This window comes from Macaca thibetana, chromosome 1, assembly GCF_024542745.1.
Source record: "Macaca thibetana thibetana isolate TM-01 chromosome 1, ASM2454274v1, whole genome shotgun sequence".
Classification (NCBI taxonomy): Eukaryota; Metazoa; Chordata; class Mammalia; order Primates; family Cercopithecidae; genus Macaca; species Macaca thibetana.
Window position 1 is genome coordinate 159429558 of NC_065578.1, and position 20192 is coordinate 159449749.

Consider the following 20192-nt stretch of genomic DNA (forward strand, 5'->3'; position numbering starts at 1 on the left):
TAGATGAATGTTGTTGAAAAAGAATTGGAGGACCTCAATATCTCACTGTCACACCTTCAACTCTGCAGAGGAGAAAAGAAGTAGAAGGGTACAGAAGGAACATAAAATAGAAAGTTCCACCAACAATCTTTTAGATCCAAATTCAACCAAAATAGTCTTCAGCCTTTTGAAAGAAGGCCTACAGTTAATAATTTACTGTTTATTCAAGGCTCCCCTTCTCTCCCATTCTGGTCTGAGCCCAGACCTTGCCTCCAAGGAATGGCCTAACTCTTCCTCAGAAAATACCATTCTTCCTCCTAAAAAGGATAGCATAGCTAAGGACCAATGTGCAAAATTCTATAGGGAAAAAAGAACATGTATTACCTCTACCTAGGTCAAAGAATCTCTCACCTAGGTAGGACCATCCGTTTTTTCTACACACAAAAGGGGATTGAGACTAAGGAAAATACCTCTTCTTTCTTCCCCTTAAGCCACAGGTAATTTTTATCCCAGACTCACCAAAGGCTTCTTCTACTCACGAGGCCATAAGATTCCACAGGAAAGCACTCAGAAGGTGAAAGGCTATCTTCCAGCCTATACCAACGAAACTGCTCTGTTCTTTGGGGATTGGAAAGATTGGTTGAGGTGGGAATGGGATAGGGAAAGAAGAAGAGAAAATAAAAGGGGGGGAAAAAACTGGAATGGGGAACAAAGCAAGCAAATGAAAAGGATTCCATTGTGCAAAATGCTCACATTGTCCCTCCTGATAAACCCAACGCAACACAGCTCGCCCAGGAGCTCCAGCCTCACCCCCACATCTTTGCTTTTGTTTATATACAGCCACAAAGACTGAAATCTTTAGTTACCTCGATGTAAACATGTATTCTCCTTTGTGTCTCCCGCCACCCTTTCTTGTTGCCCTAAATTTTCTCCTCTTTTTGGCTCCTGCTGTCAGCCTTATTTCTGGCTGTTGATGAAGGCCATGTAGCTAAACATCTCCAAGCCTTCTTAAGTCTAACCAACTCTTGGCCACGGGGGCAACTCCTCTTACTCTAACTAGCTAATGTATACTCGAGCAACACAAGTATCTAAACATTGGGCTGAGGCAGGGCGCGAGGGCTCATGCCTGCAATCCTAGCACTTTGGGGGGGCCAAGGTGGGCAGATCACTTGAGCCCAGGAGTTCAAGACCACCCTAGGCAACATGGAGAGACCCTGTCTCTACAAAAAATACAAAAATTAGCTGGGCGTGGTGGTGGACACCTGTAGTCCCAGCTAACCAGGAGGCTCAGGTGGGAGGACTGCTTTGGCCTATTAGGTGGAGGTTGCAGTGAGCCTGATTTCACCACTGCACTCCAGCCTCAGTGACAGAGCAAGACCCTGTTTCAAAAAATAAAAATAAAATTGAAAACAACAACAAAAAAAACATTGGGTTGGTGGCAGCTCATGCCTGTAATCCCAGCACTTTGGGAGGCTGACACAGAGGCGGCAAAACCCCATCTCTACCAAAAAATACAAAACTTAACCGGGCATGGTGGTGTGCATCTGTGGTCCCAGCTACTTGGGAGGCTGAGGCGGGAGGATCAGTTGAGCCCAGGAGGCGGAGGTTGCAGTGAGCTGAGATTGTGCCACTGCACTCCAGCCTGGGTGACAGAGTGAGAATCCGTCCCAAAATCATCATCATAATAATCTCTTTCTTTCTCCCTCTCTCCAGGCTAAAGGGTTTAAATGACCTGTCTAAGGTCTTACTACCAGGTAGAATGGGATGGAATATTTCATGCCCTCTGACTTACACTCCATTAATGCTCTGCTGCTTCTTATGCTAGAGCAGTCACACAGAGAATCTTAGAAGCACAGATAGTGCTGGGACTACAGGCATGAGCTACTGCGGCCAGCCGAAAGAGATAATTAAGTCCCACCTGCTTTTAGAATTGTGTAAATCTATGATAATAAAACCACGTTAGTGTCAGAAGTGTAATAAACCCCAAGTTCCATAAGTCCCCTTAACAGCTATAGTTTAAAAAAAAATTCTATCAGTCTATACTAAAGATGCTATCAGTCCATAGAAAATAAAGGAAAAGGTTTATATTCTAGGAATCAATCTCTCTGACCTTCACTTTCACCTTGGTTCCCAACTAGCAGAATTCAAGCACCAGGTAAATTTCTTTATTCTTATTGGTCCACTGGGACCTCCCACAATGACAAAATTACGTTGGGCTGTCAGGCTGTGTGGCCTTCCATGAACAGGCTGGCTTTTTATAGCATCAGCGTATTGGGGATCTTTTCTCTGCCTACCCTAACTAAACAGGTGAGCATTACCCTTGCCTGGGTAGATACTCTTATGTCTTAGCTGTTCTGTATCTCCTTTTCTTTCTTTTTTTTTCTTACTTTTTTTTATCTCTTTATTCCTCTCATACACTAGGAGGTCACTGTTGGTATTGGGGACTAAAAATTACTAAAGGAAAGGTTGTTTTCCAATACCCTGTCTCCCCAGTTCCAGAGCAAGCCCTATGGTAACTCCTACATTAATACAAACTGATGAGGCAGAAGAACTGCTTCAGTCTAGGAGTTCGAGACCAGCCTGGGCAACATAGCAAGACCCTCATCTCTTATAAAGAAAAAAAAAAAAGGCCAGATGCGGTGGCTCACGCCTATAATCCCAGCACTTTGGGAGGCTGAGGTGAGTGGATCACCTGAGGTCAGGAGTTCAAGACCAGCCTGGCCAACATGGTGAAACCCCATCTCTACAAAAAATACAAAAAACTAGCCGGAAGTGGTGGCGTGCACTTGTAATCCCAGCTATTTGGGAGTCTGAAGCAGAAGAATCGCTTGAACCTGGGAGGCGGAGGTTGCAGTGAGTGAGCCAAGATTGCGCCACTGCACTCCAGCTTGGGCAACAAGAGCAAAACTCCTTCTCAAAAAAAAAAAAAAAAAAAAAAAAAAAAGAAAGAAAAACACCAGGACGCATATTTGTGATCTAAGGAAGCAGTACATGGCAGTAGACAACTGTGCCAGTGGTAGGAGTCCTAGGCTATAGCATGGCCAGGGGCTGTAATGAGGGAAACACTTGCCATTGGAAGGGGCTGAAACCAGGACTGGGAAAGGATCCAAGAGCATTAGCTATGTCTGTAACATTTGATATTCAATGTTGACAGAAAGTAGAATGTATGTTGGCCTTTGGGAATGGACGCTCTCTGGGAATCAGAAAGTAAACAGTGGCAGCTCTGGGAAGGGATCTGGAAAACTGGAGGAAAGCCGGAATCCTGTTGTCAGGAGCTCTCTAGGTTCCAGCTTCTTTGGACTCCCGAGTGCCTGTTTGTGAGAGAGACAGCTGACCAAAGGGATCAAAAACAGCATAGGAAGGGAAAAAGAAAGATCCTGTTTAAATTCTGACGGGTGTTTGTAAAGTACTGCATGATCTCAGTGAAGATATAATTAAGAACAGACCCTCAGCAGTCAATATGGCTGTAAAAGTGACCAAATAAAGAAATCTAGCTGGCAAGAAGGAGACAGAGCCCAAAGGGCTATGATTAAGGGCTACCGTTAGAAGGCAGAGACTGAGCCACATGAAAGCCATTAGATATTGCCACCTTACCCGTGGGGTTTGTTTTTTTTTTTGTGATTAAGAAGTGAGCAAATGAAATGGACGGTGGTTGTAGTTACACATACAGTAACCTCTCCAGATACGACAAAACATTGCACTCCATAGGCACCCATATTCTGGCAAGTATCTACAGACACATGGACTCTGTTTTAATCTGAGAAAACTTATCTGTTGAACACCTAATTATAAGTATGAGCACTGCACATATATTATTTAATCTCAGTAACTCTATGGGCTAGGTGTTATCAACTCTTATTTTCAAAGAAGAAACAGACTCAGGGAGGCTGAGTAAACTATGGAGGGCTACTTAGCTAGTAAATGGTGGAACTAGTGTTTGAACTCGAAGCCTGTGAGATAGGAAACCAAATTCTAGAAGTAAAGAAAATAGGTAGGGAAGCTTCCTTAGGTTGTAAAGAAAATAAGACATAAACTAGGTATAGATATCTATGTAAAAATCTCTTTCTCTTTTTTCATCCTAAAGAGCCCGGCTCCGGCCGGGCGCGGTGGCTCAAGCCTGTAATCCCAGCACTTTGGGAGGCCGAGGCGGGTGGATCACGAGGTCAGGAGATCGAGACTATCCTGGCTAACACGGTGAAACCCCATCTCTACTAAAAATACAAAAAACTAGCCGGGCGTGGTGGCGGGCGCCTGTAGTCTCAGCTACTTGGGAGGCTGAGGCGGGAGAATGGCGTGAACCCGGGAGGCGGAGCTTGCAGTGAGCCGAGATCACGCCACTGCACTCCAGCCTGGGAGACACAGCGAGACTCCGTCTCAAAAAAAAAAAAAAAAAAAAAAAAAAAGAGTCTAGGCTCCAAGTCACTAACTTATAATACAGCACTGGCAAAGGATAACAGCTTCTTAGAATTGGTGAGAAATATGCTGTGGTCTCTGAGGAAGGTTCAGAAATAGGAGGCTGCATGAGGCTGAAAGCCCCTAATGGAAAAGATCTTTGCTCCATCTCACACTACTCAACCATGAACTGCCAGGCGTACAGGGCCAAATAAGTATCTGCTACGGAGATGCTAAAACCAGGCAAAAGTGAAAAAGCAAGTTTCCTTTTGTTCTTTCTACATTTTTATGAGACAAAATTTCATCACACCATGGCACACTGGGCAACTGGGCTGGGCCAGGAAAGCCTGAAGCTGGATTTTTCATTATCTTTGAACTTTTTTTTATTTTTTAAGAAGAGATTAAGACCGGGCACAGTGGCTCATACCTGTAATCCCAGCACTTTGGGAGGCCGAGGCGGGCGGATCACCTGAGGTCAGGAGTTTGAGACCAGCCTGCCCAAGATGGTGAAACTCCATCTCTACTAAAAAGACAAAATTAGCCAGGTGTGGTGGCACATGCCTATAATCCCAGCTACTCGGGAGGCTGAGGCAGGATAATTGCTTGAATCCAGGAGGCAGAGGTTGCAGTGAGCCGGGAATGAACCATTGCACTCCAGCCTGCCTGGGCAACAAGAGTGAGACTCCATCTCAAAAAAAAAACCCCCCAAAAAACAAACAAACAAACAAACAACAACAACAAAATGATTAAGAAGAACTACATTAAAAGTGTATCCAGCAGAGTTGAAAAAATCACTTATAATTCTCTGACACAAAACAGTGAGTGATCCAAAGATATGATGGGTACAATTATATACCTTGTGATTTAGCATTCCATTTCCTTCTTTTTCCTTTTTATTTAAAATAAATAGAGGCTGGGCGTGGTGGCTTATGCCTGTAAGCCTCCTCATCCCAAAACTGTGGGAGGCCAAGGCAGGCAGATCACCTGAGGTCAGGAGTTTGAGACCAGGCTGACCAACATGGTGAAATCCCATCTCTACTAAAATACAAAAAATTAGCTGGGCATGGTGGTGCACACCTGTAGTCCCAGCTGCCTGGGAGGCTGAGGCATGAGAATTGCTTGAATCTGGGAGGCAGAGGTTGCAGTTAGCTGAGATCATGCCACTGCACTCCAGCCTGGGTGACACAGCAAGACTCTTGTCTCAAAAAAAAAAAAAAAAAAAAAAAAAAAGAGATGGGGTGTCATTGTGTTGCCCAGGCTGGTCTGGAACTCCTGGGCTCCAGTGATCCTCCTACCTCAGCCTGCCAAAATGCTGGGATTACAGATGTGAGCCACCCACCCTGCTTGGCCTATCATCCCATTTCTAATGGTATATAATAGAGAAGTTCTCAACTGGGCAGCTGGACTTACTCACTTTTCTGTACCCTTCCTTCCTCCATTCGTTAAACTGTAAGATCAGTATAGGGAAGAATTAAAGTATTTTATAATCAGACATATAGAAGAAGGGACTTGATTATTTACTGACAACAACATTTATATCATAAACATTTTAAAACTAAATGGACACTGATACAGAAAAAGGAGAAAAGAGGCGTCAGGAGCAGGCGTGATCATGGCTCACTGGGCCTGTAATCCCAACGCTTTGGGAGGCCAAGGTGGGAGGATCATTTGAGCCCAGGAGTTTGAGATGAGTCTAGGCAAGATACTGAGACCTCATTTCTACAAAAAAATCAAAAAAGCTAGCTGGGTGTGGTGGCACACACCTATGGTCCCAGCTACCCAGGAGGCTGAGGTAGCAGGATGGCTTCAGCCCAGGAGGTTGAGGCTGCAGTGAGCCATGATCACGCCACTGCACTACAGCCTGGGTAAAAGAGCAAGACCCTGTTTCACACACACACACATACACACACACACACACACGCACATACACACAAGAAAGAAAAGAAAAAGAAAGAAACAAAAGAAGAAGAAAGAGAAAAGAAGAAAAGAAAAAGGAGAAAAGAATAATCTTCAGAGAATAGCAGTTTCTAAACATCATCTCTGTGAAAGATACGGCTCTTCATGGCCTCACCTCCTTTCAGTGCTTCAGAAGCCATACCTTTCCCACCTGACAAAAATATACCAGTTGGGCCTCCAGAAATGTGCCTTCTCTAGAAGCTGGGAAAAGAATATTTTGAAACACTAGCCACCTTCCTCCAACTCCCCACCCCTGATATGGCCTTTACCTTCCACAGGGGAGGTTTTCAGTCTACTGCAGAGATTCTGTACACCTCCATAGTGGATGTTAATCTGGGTCAGAGCATCCCTCGAACGCAGCTCCATGAGCTTCCTCAGTTCCATTACTGTGCAGCCAAAGTCCCCTTCACGGCTCTCGGCCATCGAGTTGGCAGGCAAGACACGGTCTGATGGGTTCGTCATTTTGCCTGTTGTTACCAAGCCCCTCAACCAGAGAAGATGTAGTGTTTCCCTTCAACTGACCAGTGTCTCCTGCCTTCCTGTCTCAACTTCTTCCTACTTCTTGCTTCTCTGGGGGCCCAGTGAGGGAACAGATCGAATGTATCTTGTGCAATAAGCTCCCGAGTAGCTGTCCGAAGTCTAGATCCTTTCTTCTGTATGAAATCTGGCAGCGAGAGGAGGAAGAGGATGGGGGAACTGAGTGGAAGGTGGACTCCGTGTCACGTTGATTGGTGTCCCCAGGTGGTGATGATAGTGGTTGTCCAGGATAGGTAGGTTCCTAGCTTAGACCAACTTGCCCAGATGAAAGTGTAAACAGGATGTGCATGTTACCATGGCAGCAACCTTAGCAACAACCAGCAACTGTAGTGGTAGAGAGGCATCAGGAGGAGGAAGAGGAGAGCTTCCTGGATACTGATGACAACCGGATCTCTGCAATAAAGGTTCAAAGATAGACAAAAAGAAACCATTAGAGCAGCCATGAGTATCCAGAATCTGCAAGGGCAAGAGGTACCCAGTCTAAGCACAAGGGTTTAAGTGACAGTTGAGGTCTGAGCTAAACTGATAGCTGAGGCCTGAGCTTAGGGAGCTGACTCAGGAGAGGCCCGTTCCTCCCTGGGAGGCCCCCGCAGACTGCAAACCCCAACGTAGAGGAGTAATTTCAATATACCCTAGTCTTTATATCTCACCTCTCCCAACCAAGCAACATAAAACCCACAGCTTCAGAAACTTGGAAATAAATGGTTACAACCTCTAATGGCTCTAGTGTTTTCCCTGTCTATTTGAGGGACCTGTGACAGGATACTTTAGTCTGACATTATCTATAAAAGATGAGAAGAGGTCAGAAAAAGGAGTTCAGATCTAAGTCATCTGAATGGTTGCCTGTCAGTCGGCCTACCTCTCCCACACCCCACACTCTTCCCACTCCCAACACACACATTTACACACAAGGAAGACAACCTGATAGAAGATGTCAAAATCCTCCAAAGCCCCTTAGAGTACTCAGCTTCCAGGTGTATGGAAATTCTGTAGCCTGTTGCAGGTGTCAACCTGGCAGGCACCAAGTTTTGGTCTCGAGGCTAAGCTCCACCCTACTCCAAGAGGCTTTTGGGGAGAAGAGGAGAGTAAAATGCTTTGTCAGTTGGCGATATAGGGTGAACTTTTTTTTTTTCTCTTTAGTAAGGGGGACAGAAGGACCTCTGAGGAGGAAAGATAGGGAGTTTGAAGCCTGAGCATTAAAGTTTCTCTGGAGTGGGAGCGATAAGACACCTCTCAATTCAGATAGAGGACAGGGCCACAGCAAGGTCAGCAGGGAAGACAAGCTAGCCTGTGAGTAAGCACCAGAGTCTCACTCATCTCAATAAAGGCACCAGAGAGAGGCCAGCATTTCTCCCCTTAGAAAGATGCATTACCTCTCATGCATACTAACTAGGGGGTGTGGTGGAGCTATGTGTAGGTGAGGATACAGAGGGCTGAAGGTGGGAAGAGAACTTATCCTGAGGCCCCTTCTCAGTTTTAAAGTGGGGCCGCTGTGTGTCATAACACTGACAGGTGTCACTGCCACACATCAGCCTTTCAAATGTGAAGGGGCTCTTAGCACAGCACCAGGACATGGGACCCCAGCCCCAGTTACATAGTCCCCACTGATGACTTCAGTTACCAGGGGGTGGCAAGGAGCTCTGGCCAACCTCTCTGTAATAAATAGATGCCACCCTTACTTCTAGAAGGTGAACAAAGAAGCACAAGAACTATCAGATAAGGGACTTGATTCTTTTATCAGTGATCTCCTCCAAAGTCACATGTAGCCAAAGTCTTTGCCAATTCCTGACAATCTTCTTCCCAGAAGCTTCCACAGGGATTCAGGTTGATTTATACTCCTCCCTCTCCCAATTTGCCCCTTGCCTCCTCTTCCTCCCATAGATTTTTAGCACTACTCTTGACTCACAAAGAGTTAAGAAAGCAGGGTTCTATTTGTTTTAAAATATCATAACCCCTTCTTATCTGGGAAATAAGAAGATCTACAAAGAACCTGAGGCAATGTGTCAAACTCCCTTCATTCAGACTGGTGTAGGAACAGGCAGGACCACAGAGTTTTCACCCCAGTTCAGCTTCTCCAAGCCTGGAAGAAATGGGAAGAGCTCTAGCAGCAAGAAACCCATCTTGACCCTCAAGTAGAACTCCTTCACCTTTCAAGAGGATGTTGGGAACAATGCTGATAGTGTTGAACTAGGAATCAGAGGATTTTACCTTTTCTGTCTTCACCCACTACAATGTTTGCTCCAGGAAGATAGGGATGTTACTTAGCCTTTTCAGGACTCGGTTCCTTCCACCTTTAGTTGGGTAGAGAATGGGCCCTGTCTTTTCGCACCACCCTAAGAAAGTGATAAAGGAATGGAATTTTAGAAATAGTCCTTGGAAATCTTAGATGAAAGCTGTCCAGTGTGCAGAATAGGACACTTAAGTGATGGGAGAAAGCCTAATTTGATCTTAATGAACTTTTGTTATCAAGCCCTTTAAGTAGAAGAAAAATAAGCTCCATGTGCCCTTCCATCTTTCCTTGCTAGGGAACCCCCCACTGCACAAAAAGAATGGAATATTCTAGGGCAGCTTCATTAACAAAAACCATTAGCTAGGTTATAACCATTAGCAGTAACCACCAGCATATAGGTTCTTGAGTCTCCTGAGAATTAGAAAAGACAGTCTGAGTCAGAATTCCTTCCTTATTTTTTCTGAGAAAGAGTCTCACTCTGTCACCCAGGCTGGAATGCAGTGGCATGATCTTGGCTCACTGCAACTTCCACCTCCCAGGTTCAAGTGATTCTTCTGCCTCAGCTTCCTGAGTAACTGGGATTACAGGCACCCACCACCATGCCCAGCTCATTTTTTGTGCTTTTTTGTTTGTTTTTGAGATGGAGTCTCGCTCCGTTGCCAGGATGGAGTGCAGTGGTGTGATCTCAGCTCATTGCAACCTCCACCTCCTGGGTTCAAGTGATTCTCCTGCCTCAGCCTCCCAAGTAGCTGGGACTACAGTTGCATGCCACCATGCCCAGCTAATTTTTGTATTTTAGTAGAGATGGCGTTTCACCATGTTGGCCAGGATGGTCTCGATCTCTTGACCTTGTGATCCACCTGCCTCAGCCTCCTAAAGTGCTGGGATTACAGGGGTGAGCCACTGCGCCCAGCCAATTTTTTGTATTTTTAGTAGAGATGGGGATTCACTCTGTTGGCCAGGCGGGTCTGGAATTCCTGACCTCAAGTGATCTTCCTACCTCAGCCTCCCAAAGTGCTAGAATTACAGACATGAGCTACCACACCTGGCAGAATTACTTCCTTACTTTGAATCTCTTTTCAGAGTACCAAAGAGGAGAGATTCTTCCACTTCCACAGGCAACTGATGGAAAAGGTTATGTAAGATTAGAACACATGGGGCTGAAGAACACATGTGGAAAAGAATGAAAAGGTTTGTTTGCCTCAGGCTGATCTAGAGAAACACACAGTAGGTCAAGCACTAAGCTGCTGGCACAAAGTCCAAAGGGCAGTGCAGAGTTGGAGCCCTAGGTTTAAGGTGGGATCTCTATAATATTAGGAAGAATATCATGATGTCCGCACTTCTGAGTTTTGAGCTCTCTGGAGTATGAGCTCTCTGCAGCTGCTGAGCTTGCCTGGCCCCTAATCTGCCAAAGAATAATCTGAAGGTGCTCACACCATCTCAGCATCAAATGCGCTGCTCAGACACCTGGAAGGTACTACCTCTTGTCAGGTAAGGGTTAGTCATTCGGCTTGGGGCGTTCTGAGTAAGGTATGTGCTCCCTCCTCTTTTCTAGTATTTTGCAAGCCTAAGAGATGATAGGATAGAAGAGCGAACTCTCTCATCTCTTCCTCCTAGGGCAAGAAATTACAATGCTTTACATGATCATTAAGACAACATTTTACTTTTTTCCTCCTAAAGTCCTAGAACATCTGTTCTATAATTTGTAGATGACATGTGAAAGCATTGGTCATATCAATTCTAGCTAGGACAGCTGTGACCCTCACCTTACAAATGAAGATACAAAGGTCCAGGGTGATAAAAAAGTGGTTTGGTCTTAACAAGTCAGTGGTCTTGACTGCCTGGCGCTCTTTTTGTTACACTTTACTCCTTCTCTTGAGCCTAAACCTCCTCATTTTCTGGCAAACTTCTAAGAGGCCCTCTAAAAGGCAGGCATCTGCCAGGTGCAGTGGCTCCTGCCTGTAATCCCAGCACTTTGGAAGGCTGAGGCGGGAGAATCACTTGAACTCAGGAGTTCGAGACCAGCCTAGGTAACATGGTGAAACCCTGTCTCTACAAAAAATACAAAAAGTAGCTGGGCATGATGGTGCACGCCTGTGGTCTTAGCAAGTTGGGAGGCTGAGGTGGGAGGGTCATTTGAGCCCAGGAGGTGGAAGCTGCAGTGTGCAGTGAGCTGTATTCATATCACTTAATTTCAGCCTGGGCAAACCAAGTGGGACCCTGACTTCCAAAAAAAAAAAAAAAAAAAAAAAAAAGCCTCTAGAAATGAGGAGCTGCCAGAGACAAGAACCTTATGCTCTAAGTCACCAAACTGTAAACACTAATCAGACACACTTTCCTCCAATTTTGTCCAAGGAATCTTTCACTCTTAGCTTTCCCAGGGTGCTAAAGAAGAAATACATCCCCAAACTATGAGGAAAAAGAATGACACCTCGTATAGGTTATAGAGTGGGTATATTTGAAAATATGAAAGGAACTCACCCCGAGTCTCCCCGCTACTAAATGCTCCTATCGAATGTGATATGATGCATAAAAATGGGAGAAAAGAAACAGGAGGGGCCAGGGGCTAGGGCTTCAGGCTGCTGCAGCACTGCAGATAGACCTGCCTGGAATAACAAGAGGCTCTAGTCCACTCTGGCCTCTAGGCTACAGGCTGGGTCTGTTCAGAGGAGCAGACACTTCCCTGCCCTGCCCTACTCTGTCCTCCCCAGTGGGCTGAGAGCCTCTGCTCAGGAGCAAGCTGGTAGCACTTGGAGACACTCTGGCAGGGGTGACAGCATCCCTGCCAGGCATGACTTGAGGGGTGAGGAAGGGCAGACCTCTGGAGAGGGGAAGCAGCCTGGTCCCACTTTAGAATGCACCCAACTACAATATAAAACCTGCTTCAGGGCCGGGCACAGTGGCTCATGCCTATAATCTCAACACTTCGGCAGGCTGAGGCAGTTGGATCAACTGAGATCAGGAGTTTGAGACTAGCCTGGCCAACAAGGCGAAACTCTGTCTCTACTAAAAACAGAAAAAATCAGCTGGGCGTGGTGGTGAACACCTATAATCCCAACTACTGGGATTCCCAACTATTGGGAGGCTGAGACAGGAGAATTGCTTGAACCTGGGAGGCGGGGGTTACAGTGAGCCGAGATTGTGCCACTGCATTCCAGCCTGGGCGACAGCGAGACTCTGCTTCAGAAAAAAAACAAACACACACACACACACACACACACACACACACACACACGCTTTAGGAGCTCCTCAGAAAATCCGTAGTCTTTTTTTCTGACTTAGAATCAGTCTCCCTCATTCCAAGTGAGGCTCTACTTCTCCCTATACTCAGGAACAGGGATGTGGGATTGGAGAGGTTGGAAGGGAGGGAAAAAAGATTTGTTGAGCACCTTCCATGTGCTAGGGGCCATCCTAGGGACTTGATATGAAAATGAGAAATTATATATATACCCCTATGTATTAGGTAGTGCCTGGTATAGTGGCTGGTCCACACACTGTAGCTATTATCAGTCTTACATATACTGTTTCACTGAATTCTCACCAACAACCCTATAAGAAGGACCTGTCATCTTATAGCAGGGAAATATAGATTCAGAGAGCCAGGATTTGTGCCCTAATCTGAATCCAAAGCCACCTTGCCTCAAGTACGAGAACAATGATATAAAAAAATGGAAACAAAGCTATGAACTTACTTCCTAAACCTTGAAAAGAAGGCTCACATAAACCCATCTGTCCCTTGTTCCTGACTCCTAAAAGGCTCTGAAATAGGTCAGGGAAATATCTACCTCTTGTGAACTTTCTGGGAAGGCATAGAGATAGACCCAAAGCTTTTTGGGAACAGATACCCTCTCCTCCCCTTTTTCCTCCCCTCCCCTCACCCCACCCCCACCCCAAGCCAGAAAACACTGGGCTCTAGATTGCTGTGAGTCCAAGCATATCCAATTCCTGCCTGGAGAGCCCAGCGGTGGGGATGAGGGCTTCCTCCACTCAGTCATCTCATGCCCTTGGCCTTGCTCCCCATGGTGATCTGGGAGAAGCACAGAGGGAGATCCTGCTCTGCGTTCTCTGTCTTTTTTCCAGCAGGGCTGTTTCCTGTGTACTACCTGGGAGGGTTTAAGCTCTACTCCTCTCTGGCACTCTGACACTTCCAAAAGGACCGTGCCCTATCAAGAAAGCTGGCAAGAACCTGACCATGGTAGGCTGCCTAGCCTAAAACATCCCTGGCTAGCCCTTCTCTCCAGAGGTGTGAGTCTCGGGCAGAGGCTGTTCTGCCCGCCTCCTCATCACAGGCTCCTTATTTCCATGACCCAGATTCTAGTTCACCCTGGCCACTTCCCATCCCTCAGGTCTGACAGCCATCCTCATCACAATCCTGGGTTCTTCCTTCCCTCCCCAAGTCTGCCCTGCCCTAATTGCTCCTTAAATGCCAACTGGTTTGCAGAAGCAGACCAGAGCACATGCCCTCCTTCAGCCTACTGAAGCCCTTTGGAGGCATGGGAACAAGGTCAGAGGCAGCATGTGTTGGCTAAAGTTCAGGTGGTGGGTGGCACTACTTGTCATCATCATCCAACAGCCACATCCAACCCAGGAAGCCAGGTGAGGGCGGGTACACCAAGCCAGGCCTCTGGCCTCACCATGGGATAGTATACCATGGCCTGGTCAGGGAATCTGATGCTAATTTTCAGCTAGCCCCTAGAACTTAGCCTCCTGGGGGTGGGGTACTCCCATCCTGAAGTTCTGGGTTCTGGTTCATGTCTCCTTTGCTCTTCCCTCTCCCTCCTCTAGTCCTTCCAGGTTGCTGATCTCTGCTTCCAGTCATCTCAGGACAGCCCCCTTTCCCAGAGACCCAAGGAAAGCCCACATCCTTTTAGTCTTTGAGAAAACAGATTTGAGAGGATGTCATTCGCAGGTTCAGTTCTCTCCTTCTGAAGATAGAACACCACTTCCTGGTTAGGATGTGGTATCCATGGACCTCCCTCACTTACTTTCCCCTCTCCAAGTCTGCTACTCTGACAGCACCTTCTTCAATTCCACCGCAAAACATAGTGCTAAAGTCAAAGCATCTATCTGGAGAAAAAGTGTCACTCCTAGCCCCTGGGTCTCAGGAATCCAGAATTCATCCCTCCTCCCCAGAACCACCTGGTACTTTTTGGTCAAACTACATCTGTGCATGCTGTGGACCCAGTCATCTAGTCCTGGCTACATCTTCCAAAGAAATTCTCGTCCAGGGCCTGGAGGGGGCATGTGCAAGGATGTTCACTGGAGCATTATCTATGGCGATCTGAGATCCAAAAAATAAAAACACTTCTCAGTCTTGGAGTGGCTGTGTTGTCTAGGATATGCGGTGTAGTGACAATGGTGGCAAAACTTACCAGTTCTGGCCAGATGCCTTCAGAAGGCAGGGAGAAGTTAGGATCCACAGATAGCAAAAGCTTTCTCCAAACAGCGATACCAAGAATGGACCCAAGGTTGACAGCCTGATCCTGATCACCTGGTCTGCTAAGATCCAACCCATGTCACAGGCTCTAAGAACCACCAAGATGAAGACAGAAGGCTCCAGGGCATGGGCAGGGAAACAGTGTGGTGGGAGGAAGCAGGAATGTAGCTGGGAGGGTACTGCTGTCCCCCTGACCCCTGTCCACTGGCTCCATCTTGAAATGGCATCAATATTATCAAGAAGAGGCCAGTGGCTCATGCCTGTAATCCCAGCACTTTGGGAGGCCGAGGTGGGCAGATCACCTGAGGTCAGGAGTTTGAGACCAGCATGGCCAACATGGCGAAACCTCGTCTCTACTAAAAATACAAAAATTCCATCCTGGCTAACATGGTGAAACCCCATCTCTACTAAAAATACAAAAGATTAGCCAGGTGTGGTGGCACATGCCTGTAGTCCCAGCTACTCAGGAGGCTGAGGCAACAGAGTTGCTTGAACCCGGGAGGTGGAGACTGCAGTGAGCCAAGACCGCACCATTGCACTCCAGCCTGGGAGACAGAGTGAGACCTCATCTCAAAAAAAAAAAAAAAAGAAAAGGGCGCCTGTAGTCCCAGCTACTCGGGAAGGCTGAGGCAGGAGAATGGCGTAAACCCGGGAGGCGGAGCTTGCAGTGAGCTGAGATCCGGCCACTGCACTCCAGCCTGGGCGACAGAGCGAGACTCCGTCTCAAAAAAAAAAAAAAAAAAAAATTAGCCAGGTGTGGTGTTACATGCCTGTGATCCCAGCTGCATGGAAGACTGAGGCAGGAGAATCGCTTGAACCTGGGAGGCAGGGGTTGCAGCGAGCTGAGATCGCACCACTGCACTCCAGTCTGGGTAACAGAGTGAAACTCCATCTCAAAAAAAAACTTATCAAGACGAAGAAGGGCAGTCCCTCAGGCCCAGAGCCTTGGAAAAGCCAACCTCTTTCAAATTGTGTGAGTCACACTGGCCTGGGTCACCTCTGTGTCCTCCAATGACTCAGAGGGTGTATGGGGTGGAGGTAGGGGTGTTCACAGCAAGCTAGAGCTCAAAAAAATGTAGAGGATGAAACAGCAGCACTCACCATTTCCTTCAGTTGTTTAAGGAGGACAAGAGCCACCTTCAGGTGGAAGTGACAACGCCATCTGGAAGGTCTGTTGTTTAACAAAAGGGGTACTGGCAGCCTCTCCTGACCCCGTTCACTCAGGATAAGAGTTAGCAAGGATAACTGCTTCTCACTCCTCAGAGCTGCGGCAGGAAGCTTCTAGGCCACAGACAGGACGCAGCCCTCCGGCAGCAGCATTCAAGTATTTCGTATATGCACTCCCTTGGACTACATAGACTGCCTGTCCTCTGGCAGCAGCATTCAAGTATTTCGTATATGCACTCCCTTGGACTACATAGACTGTCTGTCTTGGGGCTGCTGTGGCTTTCCATATTCTGGTTTCAAGGGAACAAAGGGGCTTTTTAGCAGCTGGATCGGATCCTAGGTTATTTTTAGAAACGAATTTCAGCAGAATCATGTTATGCTCATGGAGAGGGGTCATCTCCCTGGGCTACTGGGTCGGGACCTGGTTGTTCCCAGGCTTCAGGTTCTGGTGGAGCCCTCAGGACAAGGGGGAAGAAGCTGCCTGGCCACAGACTGAGGAGGCCACATCTCATCCACCAAAAGGGAGCACCAGGGGCAGCTGCTCTGCCCCCAGGCATTCAGCAGGAGAGGACGCAAAACAACATTCCTGTGGCCCAGACACTAGTCAGCATGTCCCATACTGGTCATCAGGCCTGCCTGCTCCCATTCCCTTTCTCTCCTCTGACAGTCTCACCTGTACAGAGTACAGAGAACCTCCCATCCCCACTTTACCTATTCCAGCCTTCTCTGGGCCGGTTTCCTGGAAGTCACAGGCAAATGAGCGAGGGCTCCATGCTGAAAAGACAGTGCTTATTAAAAAAGGGGGCCAGGAACGATCCCTAATAACCTGCCACCCCTCTGCGCCTGTTTTACTCTTCCTTGTTCACACATTGCACAGACAGGATTCATTCAGTCAGCCTCGGGCTTTGGAAAGTGGACTGATCATGCTTTCTTGCACTTGAGTAATGCTTTCGAGCCGTGGTTCTCAAACCCAGAGTGAGCACAAGGATCTCCTGGAGAACTGGGGCAAACCTGTTGGCCCCCTCCCTGCCAACTCCTGAGTTTCTGGTGCAGAAGAACGGAGATGAGACCTGGGAAGGTGCATTCCTAACAAGTTCCTTAACAGGGTGAGCGGTTGCTTCTGGTCTGGGGACCACACTTTGAAAATGCTGCGAGGTTCCAAAGCATTTCCATGAACCCCTTTAGCTCCAGGCTGACATGGGAAGGCACCGGAAGGTCTTGCCATGTATCTCCTTCGCTCTTCCCTCTCCCTCCGCTAGTCCTTCCGGGTTGCTAATCTCTGCTTCCATTCATCTCCAGACAGCCCCCTTTCCCAGATAGAGCCCCGAAAAAGCCCACTTTTTTCAGTCTTTGAGAAAACAGACTTGAAAGGATGTCACTCAACAGGCTACAACAGAAGCCAAAGTCTATTTGAAAAGTTAAAACAAGCCACCTCGTGAGGTTCAGAGAGACACCCAGGCCCCTTTCAGGTTCCGGTGGAGCAAATGCCCTCCCAGCCCTGTCTTCTATCTCCACAGGAGATGAGCTATGCTGGGGCCCATACACAGGTGAGGGGAAAAGGAAGACAAAAGACACCCGCTGCTCACTTTGGCTCCCAAAACATTACTGCCCCGGTCGCCTCTGGAACCCAGGCTGCCTTTCCCCTGCCCACGGTTCCACAAGAAGCGCCAGACCCACCGCCTCCATAACACCTCTCAGGGAGTACCTGCCTGCTGCTCCGAGGCCAGGCCGGCCAGCAGCAGCTGCTGGTTTCCAGGCCAGTTGACAGGCTGTTATAAACAGTCGCTTTAGGTTGCTATGGCAAAGCGAGTGTGCAGCCCAGTGACGGCAAAGCTATTTATGTGCCTGTAATGGCAGAGTGGTCTGTTTTTTATTATTTTACTTTTAAAGTTTTCCTGTCCCAACCCCCTAAATCAGCTTAAAAAAAAAAAAAAAAAAAAAAAAAAAAAAAAAAAAAAAAAAGAGCCACCACAACTTTCTCAGGAACAAAAAGAGGATAGCCAGAAAATAGAGCCTATGACTTGAGCCAGGAAGGGGAAGATGGAAGCAAGGAGTATGGGAGAGCTCCCTTCCAAAAGGGAATGTGCAGCCTCTGGCCACACAGGCCTCTAATCACTTAGGAACCAAAGCCCTGCCTCTGGCTCAGCTCCTCAAGGAGAAATGCCAAACCCCAGGGTCTTCTCACCTCACTGCACTTATATTACCGAGAAGAGACAAAGCCACTTGGTCTTCTTGCTCTAACAGCAGCACTCCTCCATTACCCCAGCCCCCACCAGCTGCCAGTATCAAGGGAGGAAGATGCGGAGGATTCACCAGGGGTGGTGGGAGGAGAGCTTCGAAGCCCCCACCCCTCCCCCCAGGCAAGGAGCCTGCTCACTCTAGCTGGAGGGTTGCAGGGAGCCACCTCTAAAGGTGCCTCTGAGGAGACACATGTTTCCTCCACTTCTACAGAGAACTTTCATCCAATCCTTTCTCCTTAGCTTTGGGGTGAAGGGCTACTTCTGCACAGAAAGACTCAAGATTTTAGTCAAGGTGGTGAGGACCCTTAGCACCACGGAGTCGGAGTCAGCATGCGAGGTTCAGATGCTGATGGATGAGTAACAGTGCGGCTGATTCCTTCCTAGACACATATGTCTCAGGCACCAGAGACATGGGAAAGGTTTTTGGCCGAGGGGTGTTAAGGAGTGATCAGAGGTCAGTCTGCATCTATTGGAGGGAAGCACTATGGCCCTCTGCCTTGACTCCCTCAACCAAAACTAAAATAGCAAAGAAGAAAAGAAATAACGGCCATAGATGGTTCAAGATGGGCAGGAGAGGCAGGCACGGTGGCTCACGCCTATAACCCCAGCTCTTTGGGAGGCTGAGGAGGGAGGATTGCTTGAACTCAGGAGTTTGCGTTCAGCCTTGGCAACACAGCGAGACCTATTTTTTTAAATCTAAACAAAATAAAGAAAAAAAATGAAGGTCAAGAAAGTGGGAGTCACAAGTCCATGTGGTGATTAATCACAGGCATGCACACACACACAACTGAGCTGAAAGCGTGAACTGACTAATAAATATGCTATAGGTCGTCAATCACTAAACAGCATGTGAGTAAGAGTAAGAGTCACCTTTCAGAAACAGCTAGTTGGAATATAAAGATGCTACAGGAATTTATCAATCCCTTTTCTCCACCTTATTCCAGCTTCTTTTGGATGGGTATACACTTATTAGGAGATTAAAAACCTCTTACTGCTGACAGACATATTAACCAGATAAAAATAAAGTTAGGGCAGTGTTAAAAAGAACAAATAGAATAGACTGTTCCATTTCCTCCCATCTCATAAGATAACTGAATGTCTCCCAGATGCCACCATGGCTCAGAAAGGATATAGATGAGAACACTCCCCATGGGGAGGAGAGAGGGCAGGAGAAGGGGGAGGACACTGATGCTCCCATCAGGGAAGCATCCTTCTGGTGCCCCAGGAGAGGTCAAAGTCCTAACTGACAGCCCTGGTTAGCTCATAAGCTCTTGTTGGAGAAATCAGAACTTGGGATAAAAATCAGTCTTGGCAGCACCTTGAGGTCAAAAGAGCAGAGCAGGCACTATTTCTAAACCTGTCAAACCAACTATCATCAGCATCCTAGTTCCTATAGGGTAGGAAGAGAGAAGGGAGAGGTGAGGAAAGGGTCCAGAGATAAAAAAGGTATAGTCCTGGACTGTTGGGTATAGGCTGATGGAAAGGCACTAACCATGAATTAAGGTTCCAGATAAGCTGTGCTTCTCTTCCTAAGCTTAAGAGTATGAACTTGGCTGGGCACGGTGGCTCACACCTGTAATCTCAGCACTGTGGGAGGCCAAGGCGGGTGGATCACCTGAGGTCAGGAGTTAGAGACTAGCCTGACCAACATGGCAAAACCCCGTCTCTACCAAAAATACAAAAATTAGCCAGGTGTGGTGGCACATGCCTGTATTCCCAGCTACCTGGGAGGCTGAGGCAGGAGAATCACTTGAATCAGGGAGATGAAGGTTGCAGTGAGCTGAGATTGTGCCACTGCACTCCAGCCTGGGTGACAGAGTGAGATTCAATTTCAAAAAAAAAAATTAAAAAATAAGAAAGAGCATGAACTCAAGCAGAGTGGCCATTACTTGGGAAGACATAAAAAGACAAAGAGAGATGCAGACATGTTTCAGTGTCCCAAGGTAGAGTGAGCTTCCAAAACCCGTGGACTAGAAAGAACATCTATTCAAAGGGCTCACATCCACAGTGATGGACACAGGGCTCATTGTTGAAAGAGACAAAGGGCAGGCAAATAGGTGACTCAGCCCCAGCTGGTCATTGTTGATGAAAGTCTCTCAGGGGAGAGAAAGTGGAGAGTATTGTGTATTTTTCTTACAAGTAAGCAGAAAGGTTGTGTCATCACCTCTTTATCCCAACCTCAGCTCCAGAGCCTGGCCTAACCTGTGCAATTAATGACTGAGCCACCTCTCTCTGTTCCATCCAGTGTGCTTCC

General features: G+C 47.3%; 2 protein-coding genes across 11 annotated transcripts in view; both read right to left on the reverse strand.

The window, feature by feature from the left end:
- The window catches only part of SNRPE (small nuclear ribonucleoprotein polypeptide E), a 196244-nt gene extending 179989 nt beyond the window's left edge, over positions 1-16255 (reverse strand). The window contains exon 1 of the mRNA XM_050764829.1: positions 16245-16255. The gene's annotated coding sequence lies outside the window, so the exon portion shown is untranslated. The remainder of the gene's footprint in view (positions 1-16244) is intronic.
- ATP2B4 (ATPase plasma membrane Ca2+ transporting 4) overlaps positions 1-20192 on the reverse strand; it is a 115845-nt gene that overhangs the window by 50306 nt on the left and 45347 nt on the right. For 7 of the 10 annotated variants that reach the window (XM_050762695.1, XM_050762723.1, XM_050762648.1 and 4 more), the window contains exon 2: positions 6597-7257. In XM_050762695.1, coding sequence (XP_050618652.1) covers positions 6597-6789 — 193 coding nt within the window. In that variant the 5' untranslated portion in view covers positions 6790-7257. Of the gene's footprint in view, positions 1-6596; positions 7258-7785; positions 7930-8854; positions 8945-9072; positions 9198-20192 lie in introns of all 10 variants that reach the window. The other 3 variants (XM_050762657.1, XM_050762676.1, XM_050762666.1) reach the window with 3 other exon arrangements.